Here is an 11,828-nt window from a genome sequence, read left to right as displayed (position 1 = left end):
GTTCCCAGTACCCGCTCAGTTCCCGCCTCCTCCTGGTCCCCCACCTGCGCCACCCAAAACCTTCACCCCCGGGTTTGTCCCTCAGACTGCTCCCAAGCCCATGTCTCCGGTTTCTCCGTTCCCTCCCGCTCCGCCTCCTGCTGCCATGAGCGTGCCAACCCCGGCTCTACCGCCGCCGCCTCCTCCGCCTCCTCCTCCGCCTCCTCCTCCGCCGCCTCTCCCTGCACTCGGACCCGTAAAGAAGCAGTTCAGCCATCCTCCCCCTACGCTGCCCAAACTGAACAGCGTGACTAAAACGGCAAGCATTCCCACAGGAGCAGCTCCCGCCATGTCTTTAGTGAAGCAACTTGCAAGTCAGTTTCCAGGAGCTTCTCAAGCAGCCAATCACACCGAGAGCCCCAAGGCCCCCCTCTCCCCTCCTGCAGTAAAGACCAAACCAAAATGGCAGCCTGTGGGTACCCAGCAGCTTCAGTCTCCAGAGTTTCCTCCTCCTCCTCCTCCAGCAGACAGCAGCAACAGCTTTCCTGCACCGCCTCCTCCTCCGCCGCCGCCGCCTCCCCCAGCACCTGTCTCAGGCCCAACACCACCACCCCCTCCGCTTCCTCCTGGAAATCTGGGCTCCCCCTTGAGGAGATCGCCTTCTGGCTCTTCCACTTTGGGTGTCAAGAAGCCTCCTCCCACGCCGCAGAGGAACTCCAGCATCAAATCCAACTCCTCCTCTTCCTACGAGGAATCCAGGAGGAACTTGCTCAGCAAATTTGCTCCTCAGAACAACACTGCTGCTTCCTCCTCATGTTCCACCTACTCCTCCAACGGATCTCCTTCGAAGGACTCTTCAAATGGACCTCCTGCTCCCCCTAAACCAGGCAAACTCAACCTGGCTAACCTACCTTTGGCCTTACAGGCCAAGGTGAGCCAGGCGAAGCAGTCCGGCAGCGACTTCCCCTCTCCACCGCCTGACTGCGCCTGTTTTCCACCTCCTCCCCCAGCCTCCGAGCTCTTCCCCCCTCCACCGCCGCCAGGTAACGACTCCAACAGCGGAGGAGCTCCTCGGGTAGCCGTGGTGAACCCCCAACCTCAAGCTCCTCCTCCTCCACCGCCCATCTCGCTTGTCAGCAACTCAATATGGGGAAAGAACTCTCTAAAAAAGACTCCTCCGCCCACCCTTGGGCGGCGCAGCAACGCCACCCCAGAACCACCTCCTCCAATCTCGCCACCTTCTCAAACCTCTCCAAAATGCAGCTCAGGTCAGCCTAATTTCCTGGCGGATCTCAGCCAGACGCTAAAGCGAAAGTCGGTCGGTCGCCAGGGTTCGGTCAACTCTGCAGGCCTCTCAAGCAAGTTGGACCCTGCAGGGACGATGGATGACATGGCTCTGCCTCCGCCGCCCCCCGAGCTGCTCCTGGACCAGGGGAAGCAGAGCAACGGAGGAAATGGTGGCTACATGTCCGGAAACATCTCAGGCTATGCAACGTTACGAAGAGGGCCCCCACCTGCACCTCCCAAGCGAGGGGATGCAACTAAACTTACAGGAGAGTGTTGAACTCTGAGTTCGGGACTTTATGAAGAGATGTACTGATGTTAACATGCATTAGCTGGAGGAGTTTGACTTCCTGTACTACTTGTACTCTCTGGGGATCACAGTGTATATATGAAAAGCCAAACTAGAACATGGTTAAACCGTGCATTTAAAAAAACAAACACTTAAGACATCGTAGGTCTGTGAGGTTTACAATCCTGGAATGGTTGGGACTGTAGCAGGTAAAGTCACAAAGCGGTCAATTTTCTTTTCTGTGACTTTCAAAGCTCTCTGGCACAGTTTTGGATTGTCCCTTATGGTAAACCCCCCCTTTAAATTGAAATTGACGCTGAAAGGAGTTGCGCAAACGTACTGGATTCAGGTCTGAGCCAAACTTGCATCTTCGCTGCGACCCAGAGACAAAACCCACATCAGGATTTTTTCCCCTGCTTTTATACTGCATGGATCACGTGACTTCAGGCTGTAAACCACAAAGCTGTTCCGGCGTGCGTGCATGTGTGAGAGACAGAAACCGACTGAATATGCATGCATGCATTGAGTGCGTGCATGTATGTTTGAACGTACGGTGGTGAAGTAGTTAAAGTTAGGAAAAGGCCTTTGCGTTACGATGATTGGTTTGCTTTTATATAAAATAATTTAAATGAAATGAGTTTTTTTATATATATAAATGTCTTAATAGCTGGTCAACAAAGTCTGGTTTGGATCAGAACGTTAGGGCACAGTGGAATGTATGTGTGAGGCATTGTTCAAAACATTACAAAGGCAATTCAGCAGTACTGATAGTTTCTGCGAAAAAAAAAAAAATAAGCTCAAGAATTTCTAGACTGTTTCACAACTTGGAAAATGCAAATCAGAAGGAAGCCTTATTCCCAAAATCTTGCACAGAGGTCAAAGCAGAAAGGAGATATCTTCCAAAGGCTTTAAAGGAATATGGAAAGTGCAAGTGAGGGGTGGGGGGCAAATCTTGTAAAGGACTTGTCTTAAACAGAACGGGAGGCCTATGGTGTGGTGTATCTTTGTGGACTGTGTGTAAGTTCCCTGTGTGTTGGCTTGATTTTGGACCTTATCCTTCCGTTTGCATCTGTACAGCTGCAGCTCCGTTTCATTTGGCCTCTGCTGCCTTCCCCCCCCCCCCAAACGCATCATCCTAAAAGCAGAACTGAAATCTCATCTTACAAGATGAGGTGACCCTGTTGAGGGAGGCGGAGTTCGCCTGTTTAATGTACAGAGCATTAAATCACGTATTTAATACCACGCCATCGGACTCGCATTTGACTGAAAGTGCTTTCAACTCTGTGTCTTGTTTCTTCATGGTGCCATTGCTGCTTCAGCCTTTAGTACAAAAGGACTGAACTTTGGGTCTATAAAGTCAATTACGAAGGGGTTTCCATTTCTTGCAGCAACGCTTTTGGTTTTTAAGGTGCTCGTGCTGTCCTTCAAGCAATCCTTTTCCTGACAGATCTTCGTGCGCCCGGATGACATATCATTAAGATTTCACAGCATATCAACTGCTCCTCTGAGCTCATCGCGAACTTGCTGATCCACAAAAAGGCTCGGTAAACACGCCGTTCATCTGTCCAGCTCGGCTACAGAGGCCTAATTCGGATATCTTCTCTTGACAGGAGGTTCGCTAAAGTGTGGGGATGTAAGTTATCGATGTGCTGATGTCGACGTGTGGGGAGGGCAAAGTAAAGTAAAGACAAAAAAAATATTAAGGAGGCTGAGTAAATGTTTCCTCTTGCATATAAACTGAAAACCACAATATAAATGTTCAAACTAGATTTCAACTTGTCTGTCCTTTATTTGTTTTCAACGATTTTATGCAGATTTCGATGAATTTAAGCTGAAAAATGATATTGCTGTAATTAGGTGTACTGCTCCATCTAGTGGTTGGATTCTGAACTACACAAAGTAAATGTAATGATGTAAAGTAAATAGCATTTAGCTGTGATTCAGACTAACATTATAGGCATTTATTGAACCTAGAATGCTAAAGGTCCTAAATCCTTTAGTGTATTCTTAGTTTTAGAGACATAAAACGTGGAAATGGTTTAAATTTAGGTTTGATTTCTGACTTGCACCTAAGACCTCTGTCCTGAGTGATCGCCTTCTTAAAAAAAAAAAGGGCCCATTTTGTCAGGATTTTATAAACCAGAAGGAATTAACTGAACGCTGTATGGTTGGTTTCTCTTTAAAGTTTGTTCTGATTGTTTTGGAGCCGTTTGGACCCACTGTGGTCGCTGTGAGCTGTGTCAAACACAGAACAACCGTTTGAGCAGCATTAAGTCACGTTTTATTCACCGAATTACGCACACAGCTCAAGTTACGTTCGCAGTAAAAGCTGTGCAGGAAACGGTTCACGGCTGTCAGTCGTTTTTACTGCAATGGAGTTTAAAATTGTCAGTTTTTGCTCTGACGACACTAATTAATGTGCACTGACAAGCCACTGTGTTGCAAGTTTAACTGGCATCAGATCGCAAAGGGAAAAAAAATAGTCCCAATCAGAGCTGTGCACTTGTAATCAAATCAGCCAAGATGGATGTTCATGACATTTTCTGGACAGGGCTTGGATGCAGTCAAACTGAGCTGGGTTCTCAACGTCCGGTCACCACTGAAGACTCTCCATCTGTCTACAACCAGCTGCCACTGGAGCAAGGACTATCAGAAGTTTGGGTTAATTTACTTATATGCACCTAATACTGCAGTGTATGTTGGTGTCATTGAAGATTCTTGGATGAAGGAAGAATAAAAGTTGGACAGAACTGATTATAAGCAGAGAAGAAAAAGACAGTATAGAGCTCAGTCAGTGGATGTGTTAATAAAAAGTGCAGATTATATGACTAGAGATGAGTATTTATACCCTTTTAGATCCTCAGAAGCTATTACAAAAAGGCTGATGTGGCCTACACAAAAAGCAAATGAGGAAAAGTTTTAAAAATTACTTGTAATTTATGACAGAAATTTCAAAATGCATATCAGCTAAAGTTACCCTTTCTTAAGTTTTAATCTGATGATAGAAAGTAGTTTTTTTTCTCTAAATCAAAAATGTGTTATTTGTAGCTGGAGTTTTTGGCAGTAACTTTAACCCACTTTATTTTCAAGCACTGATCAGTTTTACAATCAAAAATACTTCACATAATGGGCTTAGGAAATGTTGATTTTTGTAAACAAAAAAAGCGCTTTTATTTAGCCACCTTACTCCCCTTTTTTCAGTATTATTCAGCTCACAGAGTGTGGCTCATTTGTTCCCCTCTGAATGCTCCAACTTGAACAAAAGCTACTGGCAAAGAAATGTTCTACAAAAATACAAACTCTAAACATAGAATGATAACTGAATTTGTATTTACATATCTTAATTATTATTGTGACAAATTACAGACGCTTAGTTCAGCGAGTTCACCATGTTTGTGATTAAAGTGTGCACGAAAGAAAAGATCATCGTTCCAGAGTTCCCATCAGAGGCTCCATGGCAGCCAAGAAGCAGGCTTCGAACTCCTGGTCGGAGAAGCGCGCCGCAGACTGGCGGGCGTTGCGTCTGATCTGCGAGCGGTCGGTGGGCGGCAGAGCCAGGATCTGATCGATGGCGTCGGCGTAACCGTCTTCGTTATCTGCGAGGAAGCCGGTTTGACCCCCCTCAAAAGGTACAACGATGTCCAGCTTTGGACCTCCGGACTTGTGGGCGAGGATGACCTTCCCTGCTGCCATACACTCAACAACGCCTGGGGGGGGGGAACAACAGTGAGGAATTACTTTTAACCTTTTTAGTTTTAATGCAGCCTAGGAGTTTGATTAATTACCTATTCCAAAGTGTTCATTCCACATGGTGTGTAGTCCAATAGTGGCTTCGCTCATCTCTCTCTTCAGCTCCTCAAAAGAAACATTTAGTTTGAACTCCACCTTATCGGCCACACCCAGCTCCTGACAAAGCCCCCTCAGCATGAGCACCCTGTCCTCGTCCTCCTGGTTCCGGCATCCACCAATCAGAACAAGCCTCAGCCCCTGTCTTCTGCCCAGCGCCTTCTTAAAGGCTCTGATCTGCAGTCGGTGGTCCTTCTCCGGTCTGAACTGCCCGACAGAAACGATGGAGTGACACTTCCTGTCTCCGTCTTCCTCCAGCGGGATGTCCAGGAAGGCGCCGACATCGCAGGGCGGGTAGACCACGCTGGTGCGGTTGGGGGAGCGCCACAGGGACAGAATGTGCTCCAGAGTCCAGGAGGAGTTGACCATGATGATGTCGCTGCAGGAGCCGGCCATGCCGTAGAGCAGGGCGAACAGGCAGTAGTAGACCAGCTTGAAGGCGCTCAGGAACAGACTGTTTGTGATGAAGTCCTGGTTGTTGAACCTGAGACATTAACTTGGGGTTATTAAGACCGTTAAGTCCGTTTAGTTTGCCAATTTGGCTTTAACTTTTGTGCCACCTTGTTTTTAGTTTTTATAACATTAAAGTCAGATTTAGAACAGTTTTACAAGAAATAGATAGTGTTAATTTTATTGTGATTAAAAAAACCCGTTGTAGTAGTTTAACATAAAAGAAGGCTGGTCCTGCATCCCATCCATCCTGAAGTTTTAACTCAGTCTGAGCAGAGTTGGGCTGCCAGCAGTCACCACCCGTGTGCGCGTTGATGGCCGTCTGACACCGACGCTCCGATACGAGCTCAAAGTCGAGGCTGCATTTTCCTTGAACCACTGCTTCGAAGCTCGCTTCAACTCTGCATCTCAAAGTAGGAACACTACTTCATGGCAAACACTGAGTGATAAATGCATGTCTGCTCGCTGTTGTTTTGCTCTGATGCAAGCCTGATTATCTTTCTTCATCTTTCCATCTTTGAACTATAATATTCACCTACAATTCATCTCTGATAGCAAGTTATTTATGCAAACTGAAATCTCTCCTATATTCGTCCTTATTTGGTCATAGTATCAAAATTACATTTTGTCTCCCTGTTTGTTTAAAACTCAACTTCTGTGCATTTTTTTCACATCCCTCAATTCATAGACTCCTAAAGTTAAACCAAATAGATGATAGATTCTTGTGTATTAGATTTTCACTCTGATACTCCATTTCCCTTGGCTATAACAATAACAGTTAATATATACCTTACACTGTTTCTCTACAGCAGGAAGAGATTACCTGGGGTTCCTCTCCCTCACCACAGACAGCATGTCAGTGCTGATGGTGGGGTAGTGAACGTAGCTCCCCACGCTGCAGCCTCCCAGGTAGCGAAACAGGGGGAGAGTGAAGGCGTAACCCATGGAGTCGATGTAAAGATCCGGGACGAACTCGGTCAGCGCCTCCCACCCCAGGAAAATGGATCCCACGCTCTGACCCAGCAGGGTGAAGTGAGGAAACAGGCTGGCCTCCACGAGCACCCGGTGCCGCAGGAAGACAAACTGAACCGGCCGGGGCAGGACGATGTTAAAACGACGTCTGGCTCCATCCAGAATCTGCTGCCCCGTCACACCCAGGTCTCCTGTGTACACCACGAAGTTGATGTCCGCGTACCTGCAAGTGGATTAGTCATGTGGGAAGGTAAGCTTACTTCGTCAAAGACAAAAACCAACTTCTACGAAAGTCAACTCCACCTGTTTTGTAACGTCCTGATGGCGCACCAGAGCACCCTCTCTCCCCCGCCACCGGCATTGCAGTAAGGGTGGAAAAACGCCACGGTGGGGCGGCCTTCCCTCGCCCGCCGAGCGTTCCTGCTACTCTGCAGCCAGAAGCGAACTGCCAACACCAGCAGGACCAGGACCGCAACGAGCAGCACGCAAAGAAACACCAGCGGGAGCAGCAACTTCCACAGCAACCTGAAACAAAGAGAGACATATTCACTTCCATGTGACAAAAGTTTAGAGAGAATACACATTATTTTATTCTATCTTTTTCCAGCCAGGGACACGCTAGCACACTGGTCAGCGGATAGGATACTTAACAGAAACTAGAGCTCAACAACTATTTGAAACTACAGCCATGTTTTCCATGGTTCAAATTTAAGTTGATAAATCCCCATAAATGGAAATAAATAAATTAGTATTTTCCTAAGAATAACTCCAGGCAAAGACATCCTATTAGTGCTCTCATAAACAAAAAAGAACAGTAATTTGCTGCAGCTAAATGTTGGTTGTTGGGTCTTGTTTAAATAACTAACTTGGACATGACCTAGAAGTTAAAAAGTGGAGGGCTGGAAGTTGTTTCAGTTTCAGATTTACAACCTTCCCTGAAAAACTAACAGAAATGTTCAGGAGTGAACATTGATTAAACAGAAAACTGGATGGGATTCGACATCTAAATCGCTGTGTTTTATATGAAAATATTACTACAACAATCAGAAAGCCTTTGTTGTATTTATCCCACAGAATACAACAGGTGAATTGGCTCATACTCGGGAAACTAATATGAAAAACATCAGCATTTCTCTATTTTTCTTTAGTTAAATGTTGCTAACATTAGCCCAAAAGGGACGAGAAAAAGACTAATTTTGGTATTAAAAGCGAGAAATAACATTTGGTCCTCATTTAAATGCATCTTACCTCGTTATTTCACACAAACACAGAACCAGTTGATCGTGGGCCGACATCTTTAACAACAAAAACGCGTCGATCCGCTCTGATCAGTTTTCACCTTCGCCCCCTGCCGGCAAGGAGGAGGTACTGCATCCACATTTTATTCTCACAGAGGGGGAAAAGCTCATTGTAAAGGGCCTAAATTATTTTAGATATTTGCAAAACAAAAAAAAAAGATGTCTCTAAAATGAATTAAACTGCTCTGTTTTTGCTATACCCTACTCACCCCCCCCCCCCAAAAAAAAAAAGTTCAGAATAAACACAGTTTCAATCAATAACGTGTCCCTACCCTAACAGAACAAACATTTGTAGTTTTCAGTCCGGACCCTGACATCATGACGACTCTTTTCATTCTGTTTGCTTTTATGAATTTGGAGCTGTTTTTGAAGACGGGACACTGTGCAGAAACACGGTAAATTGTCTTTGTAGATGTTAACCCATAGGAGTAATGTTTTGTTTTTTGTTTTTTGTTTTTTGAACAGGTTTGTGGGGAAAGTTTCCACAGAGTGAAGAGAGGCACCCTTATGTAAACACATGAAACCGTACTGTGGCATACACTTCCTTTAGATCGAGTGCATTTCAGCTGTTTGACGCCATAATTTACAGTATGAACTGTAATTTGAACACATTTCTATCAGTGACCAGGTTTTATCAATCACCCCCAACACTCAAGAAGAAGTGGAGGTATTGAAGAATGTGTCCACTCAATATGAGGTAGATTTCTTTTGTTTTAATATACCAGCATTTACGTGTATGTATTTGCCTTTCATTGACTCCTAACACTTCACATTTTCCCTCAGACAAATTTATGGCAGCCTGTTTCATCTGATCACATCGAGGCCGAGACTCCGGTCCACCTTTACGTTCCTGCAAACAGCTCTGAGGCGGTCATGGATCTGCTTCAGAAACACGGCATGACACACGAGTACGTTACATGTCCGAGAGCGCGAACCCCCGTAGGAGCCACTAGAGATGAACAATCTGCACCTGCGTGTTTGCTCTTATTGTCAGGGTCCTGCTGGCTAACGCTGATGAGCTGATCGAAATGCAGATGAGGAATGACTCCACTGACCCAAGAAGTGGCTCAACTTTCTACCAGAAATATCACCCTCTGGAAGTGGTGAGATTTAAGCCTCTTTTTTTTGTGTTTGGGAACGCGATAAGTTGTATTATTTGAACTTCTTAGAAACTGTTAAAGCCACAATTAATCGTAACTTGATTTAATCCCTAATTGTTGTTCGAATTGAAGTGAAGTTATAGCTCGAACCTGTCGTCTCTGTTGCAGATCTACAGTTGGATAAATAGGACCACACATGACTACAGCTCCACAGTTAAAGCCATCCTTGTCGGCTCCTCATACGAGAAGCGACCCCTCTACGCTCTAAAGGTAAATTTTAACACCTGTCAAATCTTGCAATGATAAAGATGATTATTGATGATTATGACCACTTTTTCTCCCCCTCCAGCTGTCTCTGAATAACAGGCCGAACAAAAAGGCCATGTGGATCGACTGCGGGATCCACGCCAGGGAGTGGATCTCCCCTGCATTCTGCTTGTCGTTCGTGCATCACGTGAGTGCATTTCCCCTAAAATGGGTCTGGAAATGTCTTTGAGTTTGTTCTGCCGCCTTCAAAACTAAAATCAAAGCGTTTCCCCTCGGCAGGCGTTGTCATTTTACAACCAAAACCGGGAAATTACTGACATTCTGGACAGCATGGATATTTATGTCTTACCTGTCTTGAACCCTGACGGATACAAACACACCTGGACGAAAGTAAGAACTTGTAAAGGAGAAAAGTTTTACATGAACAGATTGTATGAACTCCTTTCAAAGTGCTTTTGTCTTTATGTTTTAATTTTTGTTTCATTTTTATGCATTAGTAGCCACTTTTTTATCTTTCCAGTGTGTATTTCTGTTTCTTTGTTGTTGTTTTTCTCCTTTTTTAAAGTAGTTGTGTCTTTGCAGTTACTTTTGTTGTAGTTTTTGTTACTTTTAAAGTTGTTTTTTTCCTCTCTTTAGACATTTTGTTGTAGTTGTATGTCTCTGTTTTGCTATATCGCACGTCTGTTTTGTATTTCTGTAGTAAATCTGTTTTTTGCATCTCATCACTCCTGCATCTAACATTTATGTGCTTTTGTTGTTTTTCCCTTCTTGTAATTTTGCACTTTTTTGTTGTTTTTGTGTCTCCTTGTGGTAGTATGTTTGGCACTTTCAGTCATTTTGTTTTATTTTTTCATATGTAGTTTTTTAAAAATTATTTGTGGTCATTTTATTTGTTTTGTCTTTCATTATAGCTAATTTTTCTTGTACACTAGTTGTATGTACCTTTCTGCCCCTCTTTATAGTCACTTTTTTATTTCCATGGATTATTTTTCCCCTTAATAGTCGTTTCATGATTTGCTCTCCTTTATCTATCCTTTAAAAGTCATTTTGTGTCTTTTTGTCCTCCATGTGTGACTTACTGCCTCCCAGATCTAAAAGGTTCATGCAGTAATCCCTCCCTGGAGTTTCAGATTAAGTAATTTCAACTAGATTAATAATAATATTAATAATTATTATCTAGCTTCAGAACAGGTTGTGGAGGAAGAACCGTTCCCTCAGAAGGGGCACTAACTGCGTCGGAGTCGACTTGAACAGAAATTTTGATGCAAGCTGGGGCAGTAAGTTTTTTTTATTTTTTTTATTTAATACCTTAAGATAAAAATTAAATGTCAAACTCAAGAAAAAGAATTTCCTTTGTTTTGTTAATTCCTTATAAAAGAAGATGAACATATTGGAGACGGTGTTATTTATCAGGTGAATTGTTTCCGCTCTGCTCAGCACAGGGAGCCTCTCACGATCCCTGCTCTGAGATCTTCTGCGGTTCGTTCCCCGAGTCCGAACCTGAGACCCAGGCTGTGGCCGACTTCCTGCGCAGCCACAAAGACTCGATTCAGCTCTACATCACCATCCACTCCTACTCTCAGAAGCTGCTCTTTCCATTTTCCTACATCACGGATGAACCTGAGAATCTCAGTGATTTGGTACTCTGGTCAAGATATGATCGGTTTATTTATGATGACTTGAAAGGCTCCTTCATTCTTTTTTTTTTCTTTTTTCTTGTTAAGCTTGAGATGGCCAAAGGAGCTGCTGACAACATCCGAAAATATTATCTAAACCATTATGCATATGGTTCAGGAGGAAAGGCATTGTGTAAGAAAAAATGGTTTACTTCAAAAGCTGAATAAGTTTGACTTGATTCAGACACAAATGGTCATAACCTGTTTATTTTATTTATTTAATTCTCTCCAGACCTGGCTCCTGGCGGTTCTGACGACTGGGCCTACAACCTCGGCATCAAATACTCCTTCACATTTGAGCTCCAGGACCGCGGCCGCTACGGCTTCCTGTTGCCAGAGTCCCAGATTGACCGAGCCTGCAAAGAGGCTTTAACTGGAGTGAAGACCATCGCCCTGAATGTCATCGAGAAAACACGAGCTGTGATGAGTCCAGCTGCTGGAGCCGACTGACCTGCAAGATTAGGGTTCAGTGTTTTCATCACATGTGTGATAAAAACTTTAATACAGATTCATTATTAGATCAGTCAATAATTTAGGTGTTGGAGTTTGTTTTCCAGGAATCCTTTTGTGTGTAGGTATCCAAATACAGACATAAACAAAAGTGACTCCATCTTAACTTCTTTTTTGTAAATGTTTAATTAATTAAAATAAAGTCAGTATCTGTTTA

At 44.1% G+C, this 11,828-nt stretch overlaps 3 protein-coding genes across 3 annotated transcripts in view; 2 read left to right on the top strand and 1 right to left on the bottom strand.

Annotated features, from left to right (window-relative positions):
• Positions 1 to 3,251, top strand: part of raph1b (Ras association (RalGDS/AF-6) and pleckstrin homology domains 1b) — a 40,240-nt gene extending 36,989 nt beyond the window's left edge. Inside the window, exon 19 of the mRNA XM_017434384.3 lies at positions 1 to 3,251. Coding sequence (XP_017289873.1) covers positions 1 to 1,543 — 1,543 coding nt within the window. The 3' untranslated portion in view covers positions 1,544 to 3,251.
• Positions 3,252 to 4,612: 1,361 nt separating this feature from the next.
• alg11 (ALG11 alpha-1,2-mannosyltransferase) lies at positions 4,613 to 8,182 on the bottom strand. Its single transcript, XM_017434377.3, has 5 exons — positions 8,069 to 8,182; positions 7,124 to 7,345; positions 6,672 to 7,043; positions 5,338 to 5,882; positions 4,613 to 5,259 (listed from the first exon to the last, which is right to left on the bottom strand). The coding sequence occupies exons 1-5, from the start codon at positions 8,113 to 8,115 to the stop codon at positions 4,976 to 4,978; spliced, it is 1,470 nt and encodes a 489-aa protein (XP_017289866.1). The 5' UTR covers positions 8,116 to 8,182; the 3' UTR covers positions 4,613 to 4,975.
• Positions 8,183 to 8,411: 229 nt separating this feature from the next.
• Positions 8,412 to 11,828, top strand: cpb2 (carboxypeptidase B2 (plasma)). Its single transcript, XM_017434387.3, has 11 exons — positions 8,412 to 8,513; positions 8,740 to 8,815; positions 8,902 to 9,026; positions 9,113 to 9,221; positions 9,387 to 9,488; positions 9,568 to 9,672; positions 9,765 to 9,875; positions 10,666 to 10,762; positions 10,923 to 11,125; positions 11,210 to 11,294; positions 11,394 to 11,828. The coding sequence occupies exons 1-11, from the start codon at positions 8,437 to 8,439 to the stop codon at positions 11,609 to 11,611; spliced, it is 1,308 nt and encodes a 435-aa protein (XP_017289876.1). The 5' UTR covers positions 8,412 to 8,436; the 3' UTR covers positions 11,612 to 11,828.

This window comes from Kryptolebias marmoratus, linkage group LG23 (assembly GCF_001649575.2).
Source record: "Kryptolebias marmoratus isolate JLee-2015 linkage group LG23, ASM164957v2, whole genome shotgun sequence".
Classification (NCBI taxonomy): domain Eukaryota; kingdom Metazoa; phylum Chordata; class Actinopteri; order Cyprinodontiformes; family Rivulidae; genus Kryptolebias; species Kryptolebias marmoratus.
The sequence above is the reverse complement of the archived record's forward strand: the minus strand, read 5'-3'. Positions and strand labels throughout refer to the sequence as shown.